Source organism: Pleurodeles waltl, chromosome 2_1 (genome assembly GCF_031143425.1).
Source record: "Pleurodeles waltl isolate 20211129_DDA chromosome 2_1, aPleWal1.hap1.20221129, whole genome shotgun sequence".
Classification (NCBI taxonomy): domain Eukaryota; kingdom Metazoa; phylum Chordata; class Amphibia; order Caudata; family Salamandridae; genus Pleurodeles; species Pleurodeles waltl.
Window position 1 is genome coordinate 484,267,624 of NC_090438.1, and position 16,947 is coordinate 484,284,570.

At 45.2% G+C, this 16,947-nt stretch overlaps 1 protein-coding gene across 2 annotated transcripts in view; it reads left to right on the plus strand.

Annotated features, from left to right (window-relative positions):
- Positions 1 to 16,947, plus strand: part of NUP62CL (nucleoporin 62 C-terminal like) — a 140,243-nt gene that overhangs the window by 120,699 nt on the left and 2,597 nt on the right. For both annotated transcript variants that reach the window (XM_069213728.1, XM_069213719.1), the window contains exon 12: positions 1,022 to 1,088. In XM_069213728.1, the coding sequence (XP_069069829.1) occupies positions 1,022 to 1,088 (67 nt within the window). The remainder of the gene's footprint in view (positions 1 to 1,021; positions 1,089 to 16,947) is intronic.

Genomic DNA, 16,947 nt, shown 5'->3' on the forward strand with positions numbered 1-16,947 from the left:
GCAGCAGCAAACACTGCAACTGGCCTCTCGCTTTTGGTCCTGTTCATCACATCTTCACCTGCTCCATATCCCAACTTTTTTATTGCTTTTTTTTTTTGTTTTTTAAAAACTATTTTTGAGAGGGCCTGGCAGCCAGGCCCTGCTTCTCTCTTTTGTGCCCATGTGCATGTCAGCTTTCCTCCAGTTCTCGCACGCCAGCCATTCTCTGCTTTCACAGCTGCATTCTAGTACTTGGCCTCTATTTTGCGTGGCAATATACTCACAAGTTTCTTTGTTCTTTTTCTATTTTTTTTTTTTTTAAATTTACCATTCAAAGATGGCAGTCCACCATCTTGAATGGTAATTTAAAAAATAAATTAAAGGGAAACAAATTACCAACGGACACCTGCATTTACATGCACTTATACTACAGCAATCTTAGAATGATTTTACTGAAAACATTAACTACCTATTCCAAGTGGGAAACCGTGAATGTGCAGGCACGGTGTATATATTGGAGCATGCGTATGTAATGGATGGATTTTCTTTTGCATGAAAAAAAAATATTCCATACACAGTTGCCACCTTGTGAGGTGGTTTTACATTTTTTTTAGGTCTGTCCTCGCTTTGCAGTGCTAAGACAGCAGATGAGCACCACAGGAAATTAAACAAACATTTACATATTAGCAAAGTTGCTTGACCAATGCTTTTCTTTAAATAATGAACAAAGTGCGTGTTTAGTTTGGTGTATATTTGAAAAGAGTTTTCTATTTCGGGTTGTTTCGGAAACCAAAACATATGTTGTGCTATACAGTGTTGATTAATGATGATTTAGGTTTCAAGCAACTTGTTTTTTTTTTTTGTTATTGCCATTTGAATTTAGACTGATTTCAAAGGAATGCCCCCTAATGCCAGTTTGTCTGTTTTGAGAATGATCTGCAAATTAGAAGATAATGATTGTAATTTAATACATACGTATGGACTGGTGGTGTCGGACATCCGTTCTTTAAAAAAAATAAACAGTTCTTTTTCTTTTTTTAAGCTTCAACAGATCTGCAAGATTTTAAATGCACATATGGACTCGCTGCAGTGGATTGATCAAAATTCAGGTATGAGCTGTTTTAAACACTTATAAGATACTCTGGATAGATAATGAAGAAACATTTAAAGAATCTCTATCCACACTGTGGCAGTTAGGTGTTGATTGGAAGCACTGAAATGGTTCGTGGTCCTGCATTGTCGTTCTTTCCATTTACTTTCATCAGGCTGTGTCTTTGTGTTTTTAGTTTTCTCCTGCTAAACTGGTAGGCTTGACCAGTTTTTTCCAGTCAGGCAGTTTGGCTCTCAGTATGGCTAATGCCACTTGCATTTTGAGCTGATATGTACCTGAATTATCGGAAGTGGCAACATTTACAGCTTTTATGCCAGAATAGATGAAGAAGCTATTTGTCACTTTCTGATGTGGTGAGTGATCATCTAGATGCATCAAAACAGGCCATGGAGGGTTGCCTGGATTATGAATATGGCTGTTAGTCACTGTTGATATGCTTAAATGCATTTCGCTGTATGTTCATGTAGCATCTTGACTACACTCATAGCTGCTTTTAGGGAAGAAAACTGCTCACTCCTTGGAACATTCAAAGAACAACAAGGTGTTGGCCCACTTCCTAAGCTTCCCTTGCATGGCAATTCCACAAATTCTATCAGAAGTTCTGTGATTATTCGAGGGCTGTGCATACTTCTCAGGGGCAGCCTTCTCAACCCTTTCAAATGCTACAGCAAATGTACGTTCCTTTCAAGGCAGGAGGGAATATAGGAGGCATCAGCAGCTTCAGATCCAGTCCCCACCATTCTCTGTGGCTCGACCACCTCCAAACCAACTCTAACTTGTCGCACATCACTATATCATTTTCTGATGGGGTAAAGCAGCCACTGATGACATCCGAACCCTCCTTGACCGAGGAGAAAGATCAGCTTTGATCCTTCTCAACCTCTCAGCAGCCTTCAACACCCTATCCCACCACATGCTGATCAAAAGGCTCCTCCACATCGGCATCCAAAGGGACGCGCTTAGATGCATTACCTCTTACCGGAACAACCCAGAGGATCCACCTCTCACCTTTCACCTCTGGACCCACGGAGATCACTTGCGGTGTCCCCCAGAGCTCACCCCTCAGCCCAGCGCATATATATGACCCCGATGGCCAACATCATCAGATCCCAGGGTCTCAACATAATTTCCTACGCTGACAACACCCAACTCATCCTCTCACTTACCCCTCCACCACCAGAACCAACTTCCACAGATGAATGACAAGATTCGCTGACTGGATGAAGAACAACCGACTGCAGCTGAACACAGACAAGACGGAATACTGATCTTTGGCAAGAACAGAAACTCATGGAACTACTCCTGGTGGCCATCAGACCTAGGACCTGTACCTACTCCACCCGACCATGCCAGAAACCTCACAATCTTCATTGACAACAAGCACACCATGAAATCACATTTGCGAATGCTACGTAAGATCTTCAAGTGGCTACCCCCACACTCAAAACGCACTGTGACACAGGCCCTCATGATCAGCCGACTAGATTATGGCGACGCCATCTACGTAGGAATCGCCGCTCACCTCCCACAGAGACTTCAGACCAACGCCGCAGCCAGACTCATCCTCGGTCTTTCCCCGACGAACCCACATCACACCCCACCTCCGGCAACTCCACTGTCTCAGAAGAGATGCCAATTCAAGCTACTGACCCTACATACATTAACCACTATGCTCTGCCTCCCTTTCACTTACCCCTACTCCCTGCATCTGCTGAAGCATAAGTGGAGGACTCTCCTTCTCTCACATTGCAGCATAAACTGAAACAGCCTCCTGGGGCATCTCCGGACTATCACCTCACTTCTGGAATTCCGAATGGCCCTCAAGACCTGGCTGTTCATATAAGCCTCCGGGACCTTCAAGCGCCTGGATACACTTTAGGGTGATTAGCCGCTTTATAGATCCTGATACATTGATTGATAGAGTAGGGGGGCTTGTCTTTCATTGCATCATTCAGTGGGAACTGATCATGCCAGACTTCTGGCTCCTTCAGCTGATCCACCCGGTCAATGCCCTTCCCATCCTATCCTCCCGCGTGACACACCCTTTTTCCTTCAGAGAATACTTATCAGCTTATGCCTCAGTCCCAGAGGTAAAAGTCTTAGCATTGATCAAATCGTCCACTCCAGTCTCCAGATGCTGCATGCATAGAGATTAAGTGGTTCTAGTTAGTCCTTTTATTTTCCTGATGACTTTGCAGACATTGGCTTGGCATCAAGGAAGCGTGCTACAATATCAGGACACTAGACTAAGGGCCTGATTTAGAGTTTGGTGGATGGGTTATTCGGTCACAAAAGTGACGGATATCTCGTCTGCTGTATTACAATCTCCTTAGGCTATAATGGAATTGCACTTCGACAGACGGTATATCCGTCCTATCTGCCAAGCTCTAAATCAAATCCCAACTTTTGTTATTTGTGTATGTCAGAGGGAATCAACCCTTTATAATGTAATCTTTGCAACATTTTCTGATTTGCATTGTACCTTACTTTCACACCCCCTAATAGCTTCTTCTTGCATAAATGATTTTTTTCGTGCCTGCCCATCTTTTTTTTACCCAATGTGGTCTCTGTAATGCAAATGGCACAGTCTATTACGTTTTCATCTTTCTTCCTTCTTCCACATCGAATGAGAGAAGAGGAGCAGCTGCACAGACTGGACCACAAACATGGGTTGTCTTATTGACTGCACTTGGAAGGACGGGGTAGATGATTAAGTATTTGTAAGATTTGGTGAAGTTTAAAAGCGCAAGGAGTTGATAGTTGACCAGGTGCACCGTTTGGCACTGAGCTGTCCTCTGTGTATCATAATCTGCTATGCCCTAGTCAAGAGAGAGACTCCAGAGGGCAAAGCCACTGGAGTCATGGCTGCCTCAATGTTTCTCTCCAGTGGTGTCTCGGTTACTGATGTGACAGGCAGCTCCTTAGTTATTTTGCATAAATTTGCTAAGCACTACTGCCTCACATCTCAGCATGCAGTGGCTGGTACTTTGTCAAGCTGTGCCACATCAATCTCACCTTACTGAGAGGTACTGCAAATTGGCCTCATTCATATTGTGAAGATTCTTCAGGACATATGGGGGGTGCCGAATGACCGCACCGCGGTCAAATGACCGCGGCGGCCATTCTGGCTTTCCCGCTGGGCTGGCGGGCGACCGCCAGAAGGCCGCCCGCCAGCCCAGCGGGAAAGCGCCTTCAACGAGGAAGCCGGCTCCGAATGGAGCCGGCGGAGTTGAAGGCGTGCGACGGGTGCAGTGGCACCCGTCGCGATTTTCAGTGTCTGCTTGGCAGACACTGAAAATCTTAGTGGGGCCCTGTTAGGGGGCCCCTGCAGTGCCCATGCAATTGGCATGGGCACTGCAGGGGCCCCCAGGGGCCCCACGACACCCGTTACCGCTATCCTGTTCCTGGCAGTAAGGGGGTCAGAATCCCCATGGCGGCGCTGCCTGCAGCGCCGCCATGGAGGATTCCTCAGGCAAGGGGAAAACCGGCGGGAAACCGCCGGTTTCCCTTTTCTGACCGCGGCGTTACCGCCGCGGTCAGAATTGGCCTGGATGCACCGCCAGCCTGTTGGCGGTGCATCCGCGGTCCCCGGCCCTGGCGGTCCATGACCGCCAGGGTCGGAATGACCCCCATGGTGTTTTATGATATCGACCCTACTTGTCAGAACAGGATGGATGATCGACTCCTGTGGACTCTGGTGAAGCTAAAAAGGGCTTGCTGGTGATCAGGTGCATAATTTCATGTGGAGTCTTCCTCTGTTTCAAAATGTACTATGTCCTAGCCAAGAAAGACTCTCCAGTGCTCACTTGTGCCCATTCCACTAGAGCCATAGCTCCCTACACGTCTGTCTCCAGAGACTCCACTGTTTCTGACATCTCTTAGGTGGCTACATGGTCATCTTTGTATACTTTTCCCAAGTGCTACCTCGTATCTCAAGCATATGTTGAAGGGTACATTGCCAAAGCTGAGTTGGTGCATGATTTTCTTGATTATACCCCACTACTCAGTCCCATCTCTCAGGGAGGGAAGTGTTACAGGACTCACTCATACAATGAGTAATCTGCTGAAAGATGTATCCATCAGAAGAAACCCTTCCTTTTGTAACAGTGTGTTCGATGGCATCTGTCGCTGTAGATACGCATGTTCTGCAATAGCTTGCCATCTGGTGTTGGGCCGGAGTGTTACAAGTTGTTTTTCTTCGAAGAAGTCTTTCGAGTCACGGGACCGAGTGACTCCTCCTTTTGTCTCCATTGCGCATGGGCGTCGACTCCATCTTCGATTGTTTTTTTTCCGCCATCGGGTTCGGACGTGTTCCTGTCGCTCCGAGTTTCGGAACGGAAAATTAGCTAATTTCGGAAGATTTTCGTCGGTATTGTTGCGTTCGGGATCGGCGTACTTACATTCAACACCGCATCGAAGATCGAAGAGCTCCGGTGCCCTTCGGGGTAGTTTTTCGATCCTCCGTCGGGGCCTGGTCGGCCCGACCGCGTGCTGAAGAACGCCGATGGAACGGACCCCGTTTCGTTTCTGCCCCAAATGCCACAATAAATACCCCTACACAGACCAACACTTGGTCTGCAACCTGTGCCTGTCACCTGAGCACAGCGAAGACACCTGCGAGGCCTGTCGTGCGTTCCGGTCCCGAAAAACACTCCGAGACCGTCGAGCCAGAAGACTTCAGATGGCGTCCGCACCGACAGCCCAACGGGAGTTCGAGGAACAGGAAGAGGAAGGTACCTTCTCGATCCAAGACTCGGACTCCGAAGGATTCGACGATACACAAACCGTGAGTAAGACGTCGAAAACCACACAGAGAAACATTTACAAGGCCCAGGGGACGCCACTGCCACCAGGCCATGGCTCAACCCATAAATTCGGTGACCGACCGTCGGCACCGAAAAAGGCCCAAACAGTGCCGAGATCGTCCGACTCCGGTCGAGACACCGGCACGCAGCCTTCTCGGGACCGAGAAAGTGCTGGAGACAAGCCTCGACACCGAGATGCCGGTGTGGACACGGCTCGACGCCGAGACAGCGGCACCGAAACAGATCGACGCCGAGAGGTTTCGGCCCCGAAAAAGAAAAAAGTCACCTCGGAGCCGAAAAAACACGCAGACAAAGTTTCCATGCCGAAACAAACTGCAAGCAACCCAGCTTCAGGCTCTTATACAGAAGAGCACTCGCTAACCTCCCAAATGCAGAAGCATAGGTTTGAGGAAGAGCTACAAGCAACTGATGTGGACCATACGCAAAAGCGTATCTTCATTCAGCAGGGGACAGGAAAAATAAGCACCCTTCCCCCCATTAGGAGAAAGAGGAGGTTGGAGTTCCAGACGGAACAAACACCACAACCAAAAGTGGTGAAAAGAGTTACACCACCACCCTCTCCTCCGCCCGTGATTGACGTTTCACCAGCACAAACTCCATCACACTCCCCAGCTCACACCACCATGAGCCAGGGTGACCAAGATCAGGACGCATGGGACCTATACGATGCCCCAGTGTCAGATAACAGCCCGGAGGCATACCCTACAAAGCCATCTCCACCAGGAGACAGCACCGCGTACTCTCAGGTGGTGGCTAGAGCAGCACAATTTCACCACGTAAGCCTCCACTCAGAACAGGTCGAGGATGATTTCTTATTCAACACACTCTCCTCCACCCACAGCTCATACCAAAGCCTGCCTATGCTCCCTGGTATGCTCCGGCACGCAAAAGACATATTTAAGGAGCCGGTCAAGAGTAGGGCAATCACACCAAGGGTGGAAAAAAAGTATAAGCCGCCTCCTACGGACCCGGTTTTCATCACTACACAGCTGCCACCAGACTCTGTTGTTGTCGGAGCAGCTAGGAAAAGGGCCAACTCCCACACATCTGGAGATGCACCACCCCCAGATAAAGAAAGCCGCAAGTTCGATGCAGCTGGTAAGAGAGTCGCAGCACAAGCTGCAAACCAGTGGCGCATCGCGAACTCCCAGGCACTACTTGCGCGCTATGACAGAGCCCACTGGGACGAGATGCAACATCTCATTGAACATCTGCCCAAGGACTTACAAAATAGGGCAAAGCAAGTGGTCGAAGAAGGACAGACCATTTCCAACAACCAGATCCGCTCCTCCATGGACGCTGCAGATACAGCTGCACGGACAATTAATACATCTGTAACTATCAGAAGGCATGCATGGCTCCGAACGTCTGGATTTAAACCAGAGATTCAACAAGCAGTTCTCAATATGCCTTTTAATGAAAAAGAACTGTTCGGTCCAGAAGTGGACACAGCGATTGAGAAACTCAAAAAAGATACGGACACTGCCAAAGCCATGGGCGCACTCTACTCCCCGCAGAGCAGAGGGAATTACAGCACATTCCGTAAAACGCCCTTTCGAGGGGGGTTTCGAGGTCAAAGCACACAAGCCAGCACCTCACAAGCCACACCGTCCAGTTACCAGGGACAGTATAGAGGAGGTTTTCGGGGACAATATAGAGGAGGGCAATTCCCTAGAAATAGAGGAAGATTTCAAAGCCCCAAAGCCCCTACTACTAAACAGTGACTCACAGGTCACTCACCCCCTCCACACAACACCAGTGGGGGGAAGAATAGGTCATTATTACAAAGCATGGGAGGAAATCACTACAGACACTTGGGTTCTAGCGATTATCCAACATGGTTATTGCATAGAATTTCTACAATTCCCTCCAAACATACCACCAAAAGCACAAAATTTAACAACACACCATTCCAATCTCCTGGAGATAGAAGTGCAGGCACTATTGCAAAAGAATGCAATCGAATTAGTGCCAAACACACAAATAAACACAGGAGTTTACTCACTGTACTTTCTGATACCAAAGAAGGACAAAACACTGAGACCAATCCTAGACCTCAGAGTAGTGAACACTTTCATCAAATCAGACCACTTCCACATGGTCACACTACAAGAAGTATTGCCATTGCTAAAACTGCACGACTACATGGCAACTTTAGACCTCAAGGATGCTTATTTCCATATACCAATACACCCATCGCACAGGAAATACCTAAGGTTTGTATTCAAAGGAATACATTACCAATTCAAGGTACTGCCTTTCGGATTAACAACCGCACCAAGAGTCTTTACCAAATGTCTAGCGGTAGTCGCAGCACACATAAGAAGGCAGCAGATACATGTGTTCCCATATCTAGACGACTGGCTAATCAAGGCCCATTCGTTAATAGAGTGCTCAAATCACACAAATCATATCATACAAACCCTCTTCAAACTAGGGTTCACCGTCAATTTCACAAAATCCAAAATTCTGCCACGCAGGGTACAACAATACCTGGGAGCCATAATAGACACATCAAAAGGAGTAGCCACTCCAAGTCCACAAAGAATTCAAAATTTCAACACCATCATACAACGCATGTATCCAACACAAAAGATACAAGCAAAGATGGTATTACAACTCCTAGGCATGATGTCATCATGCATAGCCATTGTCCCAAACGCAAGACTGCACATGAGGCCCTTACAACAATGCCTAGCATCACAGTGGTCTCAAGCACAGGGTCACCTTCTAGATCTGGTGTTAATAGACCGCCAAACTTACCTCTCGCTTCTGTGGTGGAACAACATAAATTTAAACAAGGGGCGGCCTTTCCAAGACCCAGTGCCACAATACGTAATAACAACAGATGCTTCCATGACCGGGTGGGGAGCACACCTCGGTCAACACAGCATACAAGGACAATGGAACGTACATCAAACAAAACTGCATATCAATCACCTAGAACTTCTGGCAGTTTTTCAAGCACTAAAAGCTTTCCAACCAATAATAGTTCACAAATACATTCTCGTCAAAACAGACAACATGACAACAATGTATTATCTAAACAAGCAGGGGGGGACGCACTCCACGCAGTTAAGCCTGCTAGCACAAAAAATTTGGCATTGGGCAATTCACAACCAAATTCGCCTAATTGCACAGTTTATACCAGGGATACAAAATCAACTCGCAGACAATCTCTCTCGAGATCACCAACAGGTCCACGAATGGGAAATTCACCCCCAAATTCTGAACACTTATTTCAAACTCTGGGGAACACCTCAGATAGACTTGTTTGCGACAAGGGAGAACGCAAAATGCCAAAACTTCGCATCCAGATACCCACACAAACAATCCCAAGGCAATGCCCTATGGATGAACTGGTCAGGGATATTTGCTTACGCTTTTCCTCCTCTCCCTCTCCTTCCTTACCTGGTAAACAAACTCAGTCAAAGCAAACTCAAACTCATATTGATAGCACCAACTTGGGCAAGGCAACCCTGGTACACAACGCTGCTAGACCTATCAGTGGTACCCTGCATCAAATTGCCCAACAGGCCAGATCTGTTGACACAGCACAACCAAAAGATCAGACACCCAGATCCAGCATCGCTGAATCTAGCAATCTGGCTCCTGAAATCCTAGAATTCGGGCACTTACAACTTACCCAAGAATGTATGGAAGTCATAAAACAAGCAAGAAGGCCATCCACCAGGCACTGCTATGCAAGTAAATGGAAGAGGTTTGTTTGCTACTGCCATATTAATCAAATACAACCATTACACACAACTCCAGAACATGTAGTGGGTTACTTGCTTCACTTACAAAAATCTAACCTAGCTTTCTCTTCCATTAAGATTCACCTTGCAGCAATATCTGCATACCTGCAAACTACCTATTCAACTTCCCTATATAAAATACCAGTCATTAAAGCATTCATGGAGGGCCTTAGGAGAATTATACCACCAAGAACACTACCTGTTCCTTCATGGAACCTAAATGTTGTCCTAACTAGACTTATGGGTCCACCTTTTGAACCCATGCACTCCTGCGAAATACAGTTCCTAACCTGGAAGGTGGCATTTCTCATCGCCATTACTTCCCTAAGAAGAGTAAGCGAGATTCAGGCATTTACTGTACAGGAACCTTTTATACAACTACACAAAAATAAAGTCGTCCTAAGGACCAATCCTAAATTTTTGCCAAAGGTTATTTCACCGTTCCATCTAAATCAAACAGTGGAACTTCCAGTGTTCTTTCCACAGCCAGATACCGTAGCTGAAAGGGCACTACATACATTAGATGTCAAAAGAGCATTAATGTATTACATTGACAGAACAAAAAACATCAGAAAGACTAAACAACTCTTTATTGCATTTCAAAAACCTCACGCAGGAAACCCAATTTCAAAACAAGGTATAGCCAGATGGATAGTTAAATGCATCCAAATCTGCTACCTTAAAGCTAAACGACAGCTGCCCATTACACCAAGGGCACACTCAACCAGAAAGAAAGGTGCTACCATGGCCTTTCTAGGAAACATCCCAATGCAAGAAATATGTAAGGCAGCCACATGGTCTACGCCTCACACATTCACCAAGCACTACTGTGTAGACGTGTTATCCGCACAACAAGCCACAGTAGGTCAAGCTGTATTAAGAACATTATTTCAGACTACTTCCACTCCTACAGGCTGATCCACCGCTTTTGGAGAAATAACTGCTTACTAGTCTATGCAGAACATGCGTATCTACAGCGACAGATGCCATCGAACTGAAAATGTCACTTACCCAGTGTACATCTGTTCGTGGCATCAGTCGCAGTAGATTCGCATGTGCCCACCCGCCTCCCCGGGAGCCTGTAGCAGTTTGGAAGTTACCTTCAATTATTTATGTATGTATCATCTCAACCTTAAATAGGTGCATACCTAGTCACTCCATTGCATGGGCACTATTACTACAATTCAACTCCTACCTCACCCTCTGCGGGGGAAAAACAATCGAAGATGGAGTCGACGCCCATGCGCAATGGAGACAAAAGGAGGAGTCACTCGGTCCCGTGACTCGAAAGACTTCTTCGAAGAAAAACAACTTGTAACACTCCGGCCCAACACCAGATGGCGAGCTATTGCAGAACATGCGAATCTACTGCGACTGATGCCACGAACAGATGTACACTGGGTAAGTGACATTTTCATTATGGTGGTAGATACGTGATCATCCCACAGATTAATCTACTCTCTTTCCTCCCCAGTGAGGTAGTGTCATGTTAAATAAGACCCTAAGAGGTAGAGTCTTTGCCCATGTGCCTTGTGGGTTTCATGAGAGGGCTTATGAGTCACTCTGACAATAAAATTCATCCTTCAAAGAAACAGCCCGTGTTCCAAACCCAAAACTAATTGGCAGGAGTGTCACAGTATGTGTGTGCATCTACAACGCATATAGCTGCAATACTCACCCCACTGATATGTATCATTTTCCATATACACATCCATCCATCTGCAAACTACCCATACTCAAAGAGGCAATAGTTTTCCCTCTCGTCCCACTTTCTGATTCATTCAATGTGCCCTCTTCAATAGATTTTGCATAGGCGAAACCTATTGGCTATGGCAATGCTGTTTCTTATTATTATGGATACATTTTACCTCAAACCCATAGGGAGATTGAATTGAAAAACGTTAGGTTTCTTTGCATTTGTTGACAGCTTTGTTGTGAAACAGGTGGTGGGATCCTGCATACTGAATGTTGCAAAATGAAATTTGGATTCACCCTAACCTGCAAGTGCACTATTCCTTGCCCTGTATTCCTGTATTGAAAAGACCCAGATAATTACATTGGAATGCCTGTGGAAATGCCATACGTCTCTTAGGCCTTAGAAACACATAAACATGTGTTAGAATGTGCACCTTCCAACTTATTTGCTCTAATCACCTGGGTGTTGCAGATATGTAAGATGTTTAATGTAGTGGGTGTTTCTGGCCACCTCCTAATAGTTACGTAGGTTTTACATTGACCTAGTCCTTTGTATTTTGAGGAAACAAGCCCAAGACGATATGGAAATATAGACCACGTGTGTTCTTTCAGACCTAAGCAATCTAGCAATGGGTAAGGTGTCTTAATTCTATTCATTAGTTAGCCAAGACCCCGGCATGTTTGTAGTTATGTGTTGACTTGAAACCTCAGTGGAACCAACAATTCAGTAAGGCTCCCTACTGCCTGGAAATGTTAGTGAAAGGGGTGTGCCCAGACATTTTCTCAGCCACTTCGAGGGTAGGAACACTTGACATGCATAACTGTTGCATATTTTCCGTCATCATCCAGCAAGAAAGAGGCTGAAGCAAAATCTTAGTTGCAATGTTTTTAATCCGTTTGTATTAGGATTTTTTTTACTACAAATTGTCAGTGAAGATTTTCAAGAACTTTGCAGTAAATCTAAAATGCGCCATAGCTTCTTGGTCTCCCAGCCAACTAATCATTGTGAGCAAGATTTGTCCATTGATGCAGATATTAAAAATATATGGGTTTGATGGGTTTCCCGAGGGAACAAAGCTTTGTATGTCGACAGTGTTACCTAATAGCCATTTTTCTTGACTGACTTCAGAAAATAGGCGATTGCACTCCATCTGGAATGGCCTTTTTAGGAACCAGAAATCCAAACAAAATCCACAAGCACTTGCTGTTCTTAAACCCAGGTGACATGATGGAACATATATATTGGTTGATTTTCGGGTGAGCAAACTTATGTGTTAAAGCTGAAGACAAGTGTCATCGTTTGCAAATGTTTGCATCACAAATTCTTATTTTCTCATTTTATGCATTGTCTTTCCTAAACAGCCATCCACTCAGATTTCTTAAGGTATGCAGGCGTTGAAAGATTTTGTTTTTTTCTGTACGGGTATTGCATTCTTATCTACATCCAGAAGACGGGAGCCACAAACCAGAATTCTTGCTAGACTTCTTTTTAAATCTGCCTCCTGCATCTCATCTGGGTGAATACCTGTGCAACCTCCTTAACCAAGTCAAATCCCATACATGCCTAAAAACCGGGCACTGAGAATCCAAGGATCTTACAGAGGGAGTACATACTTTCTGCTGAGTCGTTTCTGTATGAGAACACTTGGAAGATTTACTTTTTTACAACTCCATGATAATACCCACATTTTCCTCACGCTCTCCTAGACAGCCGCTGAGGGAAGTGAGGGGCTCCTACCTTGTAACAGAATCTATAAATTACAGAGGATTTTATATTTGTATAATTTGTGCAGATCTTGATTTCTAGACAAAATTCATAGCTTCTGTATAAAACTGCGACCATATTATTGAGGAGGCCCAAGAGCGTCTTGGGTTTGTGTGTCTGTTTTGTGCTCCAGAACCCATTGGCATTACAGATGCTTGTGCGGTCCCATCTGTATTGTGTGCGGTGGCCAGTTAATGCCTACCCAGTGCACAGTGCATGTTGGCTTATTTTCATAGGAGGGTGTGGCTGTTTCCAAATGAAGGAATGCTTTTGCCAGAGTGCATATGCCATATTCTAGATACAGGTGCACAGGCAAGGAGGTAGGAGACCATTAAGTTATGTGTTGACCCTGTACCACCAAGACAAGAAGTTGGCTCAATTATGCACTCTGCCACCTCATAATTGGTTTCCAGGGGAGGATGTGAGGGCCCCAGGGACTCTCAGTAGGGACACTGTTGGAGGCATCTTTATGATCTGCACTATGACGAGCTGCATTATGCATCCATTATGATCCGTTTATGATCTGCACTATGACTAACTGCATTATGCACCCAGTCCCTTTAAGGTAGCCCAAAAGTCCACCATGAGGCTGAGTGCTGTCTTTGGCTTGCAGCCCAGCATACTGCGCAGCTGTGTAGTATGCAAAATACATCTTTGGGAATTTCACAAAGTGGACCTGGGAATGCGTTCTCCCTGTTGTTTGCCATTGATTTTGTGGTTTGTGGCTTTCGCTTTGATGGCTTTATTTCCTTTAGGCTCCCCAGCTCCTCAAGTTCGCTCCTCACCATTCCAAACCTGTGTTTACAGTATTCTTCCACGTACTTGTTTTTCTTTACTAAACAGGCATCTAAATCTTGTTCTTATACAGTCATGTTTGCTGAACATTCGGAGACCGAGTTCATATGCTAAGTTGTGTGTTTGAGGGAATCTGGTGTTTATTTTGATTCGGCTGATTTCAAACTGAGTGTGTTTACACTAAAGAAGAAATCAGCATACCTTCTTCATCGAGCCTGCTTGTGCCCTTTTTTATTTTATCTTATTTTAAACATGGGCATCTCAAAAGGAATTTTTGCAGACTTTTTCATATTTAACACATTTTATGCAAAATGTCTTTACAAATGAAAGTGGCCTGAAAGTTAAGTGTGCAGGATACACTTGATGCTTGGTTTCCTTCACGTCCATTAACTTGTACATAAATGTTGCCTATTTACAACAGGGGACACATGCAAAGTTCATGAGGAAGCTTGCCGACTACACTACATGTGAATGAAATACATTTTTGGAATTTCTACAGGGAGTTTTTCATATTTAATACTTATTTTGCAAAATTCCTCTTCTTTGGTGAATCCATTTAATTTGTGAAACTGCCTTTTTAGGACCAAAGTACAAAACCGCATTTCAGTCTCAGCTTCAGCCTAACATATGGTGATCTTGCACAATTTACACTGTTAATGGCCCATTCACTGTCAAGCACAGGATAAGATCTTTTCACAGTAACAATTTAACAATGCTTGGTTTTCACTTTGATTTGCAAGGCATTTGTTTTATTTATGACATCTGTGGAAACTAGTTTTTGAGAGTTGGATACGTTTAAAAGCACTTTTTAATGAAAGCTTTTGTGTTTCTGTTCAGCCACACAATAATTATGTGTTCCGTCTGCACCTGTGCCTTTTTGGAACACCTATAGTACTGGATATAAACAATTTCCTCACTTGTCCTTGCAAGCACTAAGGTCTTGATTTAAATTGTGCAGCAGGTGCAGTGGCACAAGGGCCAAAAGCTCTTGGAAACCCAATACATATGGATTTTTGCTATATTTTGCTACTACACAAGCAGTTAAGTGCAATTACCTTACAGGCACTGGGGGCATTGTTTTAATGGCACAGCAAGTGCAGTGGCACGGGGTAAAAGCTCTAGGAAACCCACTGAGCACAGATTGTTGCTGTATTTTACTACTAAACCAGTAGTCAGAAGTGCCAGGATCACAGGATGTTGAGCAGATGCCGAGACTCAGACGCGGTTGCCCAAGTCAGCAGCTAGTTCCATGATTTGAATGGTGCAGCAGGTGCAGTGGCACAGGGGTCAAAAGGTCTGAGAAACTAACTAAACACAGATTATTGCTGTATTTTACTACTTAATAACAAGCAGTCAGAAGTGCAATTAACTTGCAGGCACTTGAGTCATGATTTGAATGGTGCAGCAGGTGCAGTGGTACATGGGACAAAAGGTCTAGGAAACCCACTGAACACAGATTATTACAATATTGTACTACGGCTGCCAATTCGGAACCAGCTACGGCTGATATCTCCTTGCTTCCTACTATCTATCTGCCGTTCCAGTGCTCCCTGTCACACAGTATAAGCGCCACCTCCTACACTGCTGTGGCCAGAGATCCTGACCCTTACTCTCTCCCCTCACAGGCTTCTTCCCTTGCAAGCTTCTTCTCCTCACCTAGGACACTGGCACAGCTTTAAAAGTGTACGGATCACCTTTTTTACAGTACAAGTTTATCAAAAGTACTTAAAAGTTCTTCAAAGTATTTCAGCATTTTATAAGAGCACCAGTTATATTGCACACAGACACTTCCTTTGGCACTTGGGAGATTATATGATTTGGTTCAGATCACATGATGATTCCAACACCAAGACTCCTACCTGGTTCCCCAAATCGGCAGTTCTTTCCATTGCTTCACATCTTTATTTTAGTGATCTGCAACATTAAAACAAAATATTGACAAAAGATTTTGCATAGGGGAAATCTACTGGCTTTGGCAATGCTGTTCTGTGGAGTGCGCATGTGGTGGTGGCGGTGCGGCTAGGGACTCTCCTAACTTAACTAAGTGAGGTTTATCTTCTCAGCAGCCACCCTTATGCACCGTTTTCTGACAGGACCAGGGTACCTTGAAAGACTGCAGACTCCAGCACCCCAGTGACAGGAGCCGCATCATGTTTGCACTACACGCCATAAAACAACTTAGCGGGTCCCACTGTGCAGGGCGTGTCTGCGGGCATAGACCGGACCCGTCTATACCCATCATCCCCCAGAAGAGGCTAGGCAAGCCTCCTTGGTCCGCTACTTTAGGATAAGAAGCTGCTCTGTTGTTAAATTTTGCTCTCTGAACTCTTCCCTGGGGCAAAGGTCCTATAGAATCCTTTTGGTTATTTGCAATTATTTCAGCTTTCATGGTCAAGAGAAAGAACCTGGGATGTAAGGATGCAGTTGTTCTGCCACATGGCCCACCAAGTACCACGCTGGACTCCCATTTAGCTTGGGCTGTCGTGGTGATTTCTAAAGAGATCGATCTGGCCGAGTGACACTTGTCTTTCAACCTCTGTGAATATAAATCAGCCCCTGTTCATCCCCTCTTTGTTGGTGCTAATGGAGAGAGGGACCCCGGTATGGGGTATACAGCAGCTGGAAACTTTGGCTTTGATACCTCAGCCAACTGACGAATTCAGAGCCATATTGTCACGGAGCAAGCCTTATTCTCCGACATCACAGCTAACCCTGCTGTTAAGAGGAAGCAACAATCTAGGAGAACACCTTTGAGGGACTCCTTGTGTCCTGATGATGACTGCTGATCCGTGCCTCAAGCGGTTGGCAATATGTCTATGCTGGATTTTAAGGAGCTTGTCGAACTTATTATGCCTGTGTTTGTAACTCAAGTTACGGAGATCATTGAAGCCTGTTTGTCCCCCTTAAAAGATAAACTGCAGGCGCTAGAGGCGAAGGTTGCAGATTTGGCTAACATGTATACCTCCTGTACTTTGAGTGGTCGTATCGCTAATTCAAGCTCTAGTGAGGGGGGATGTT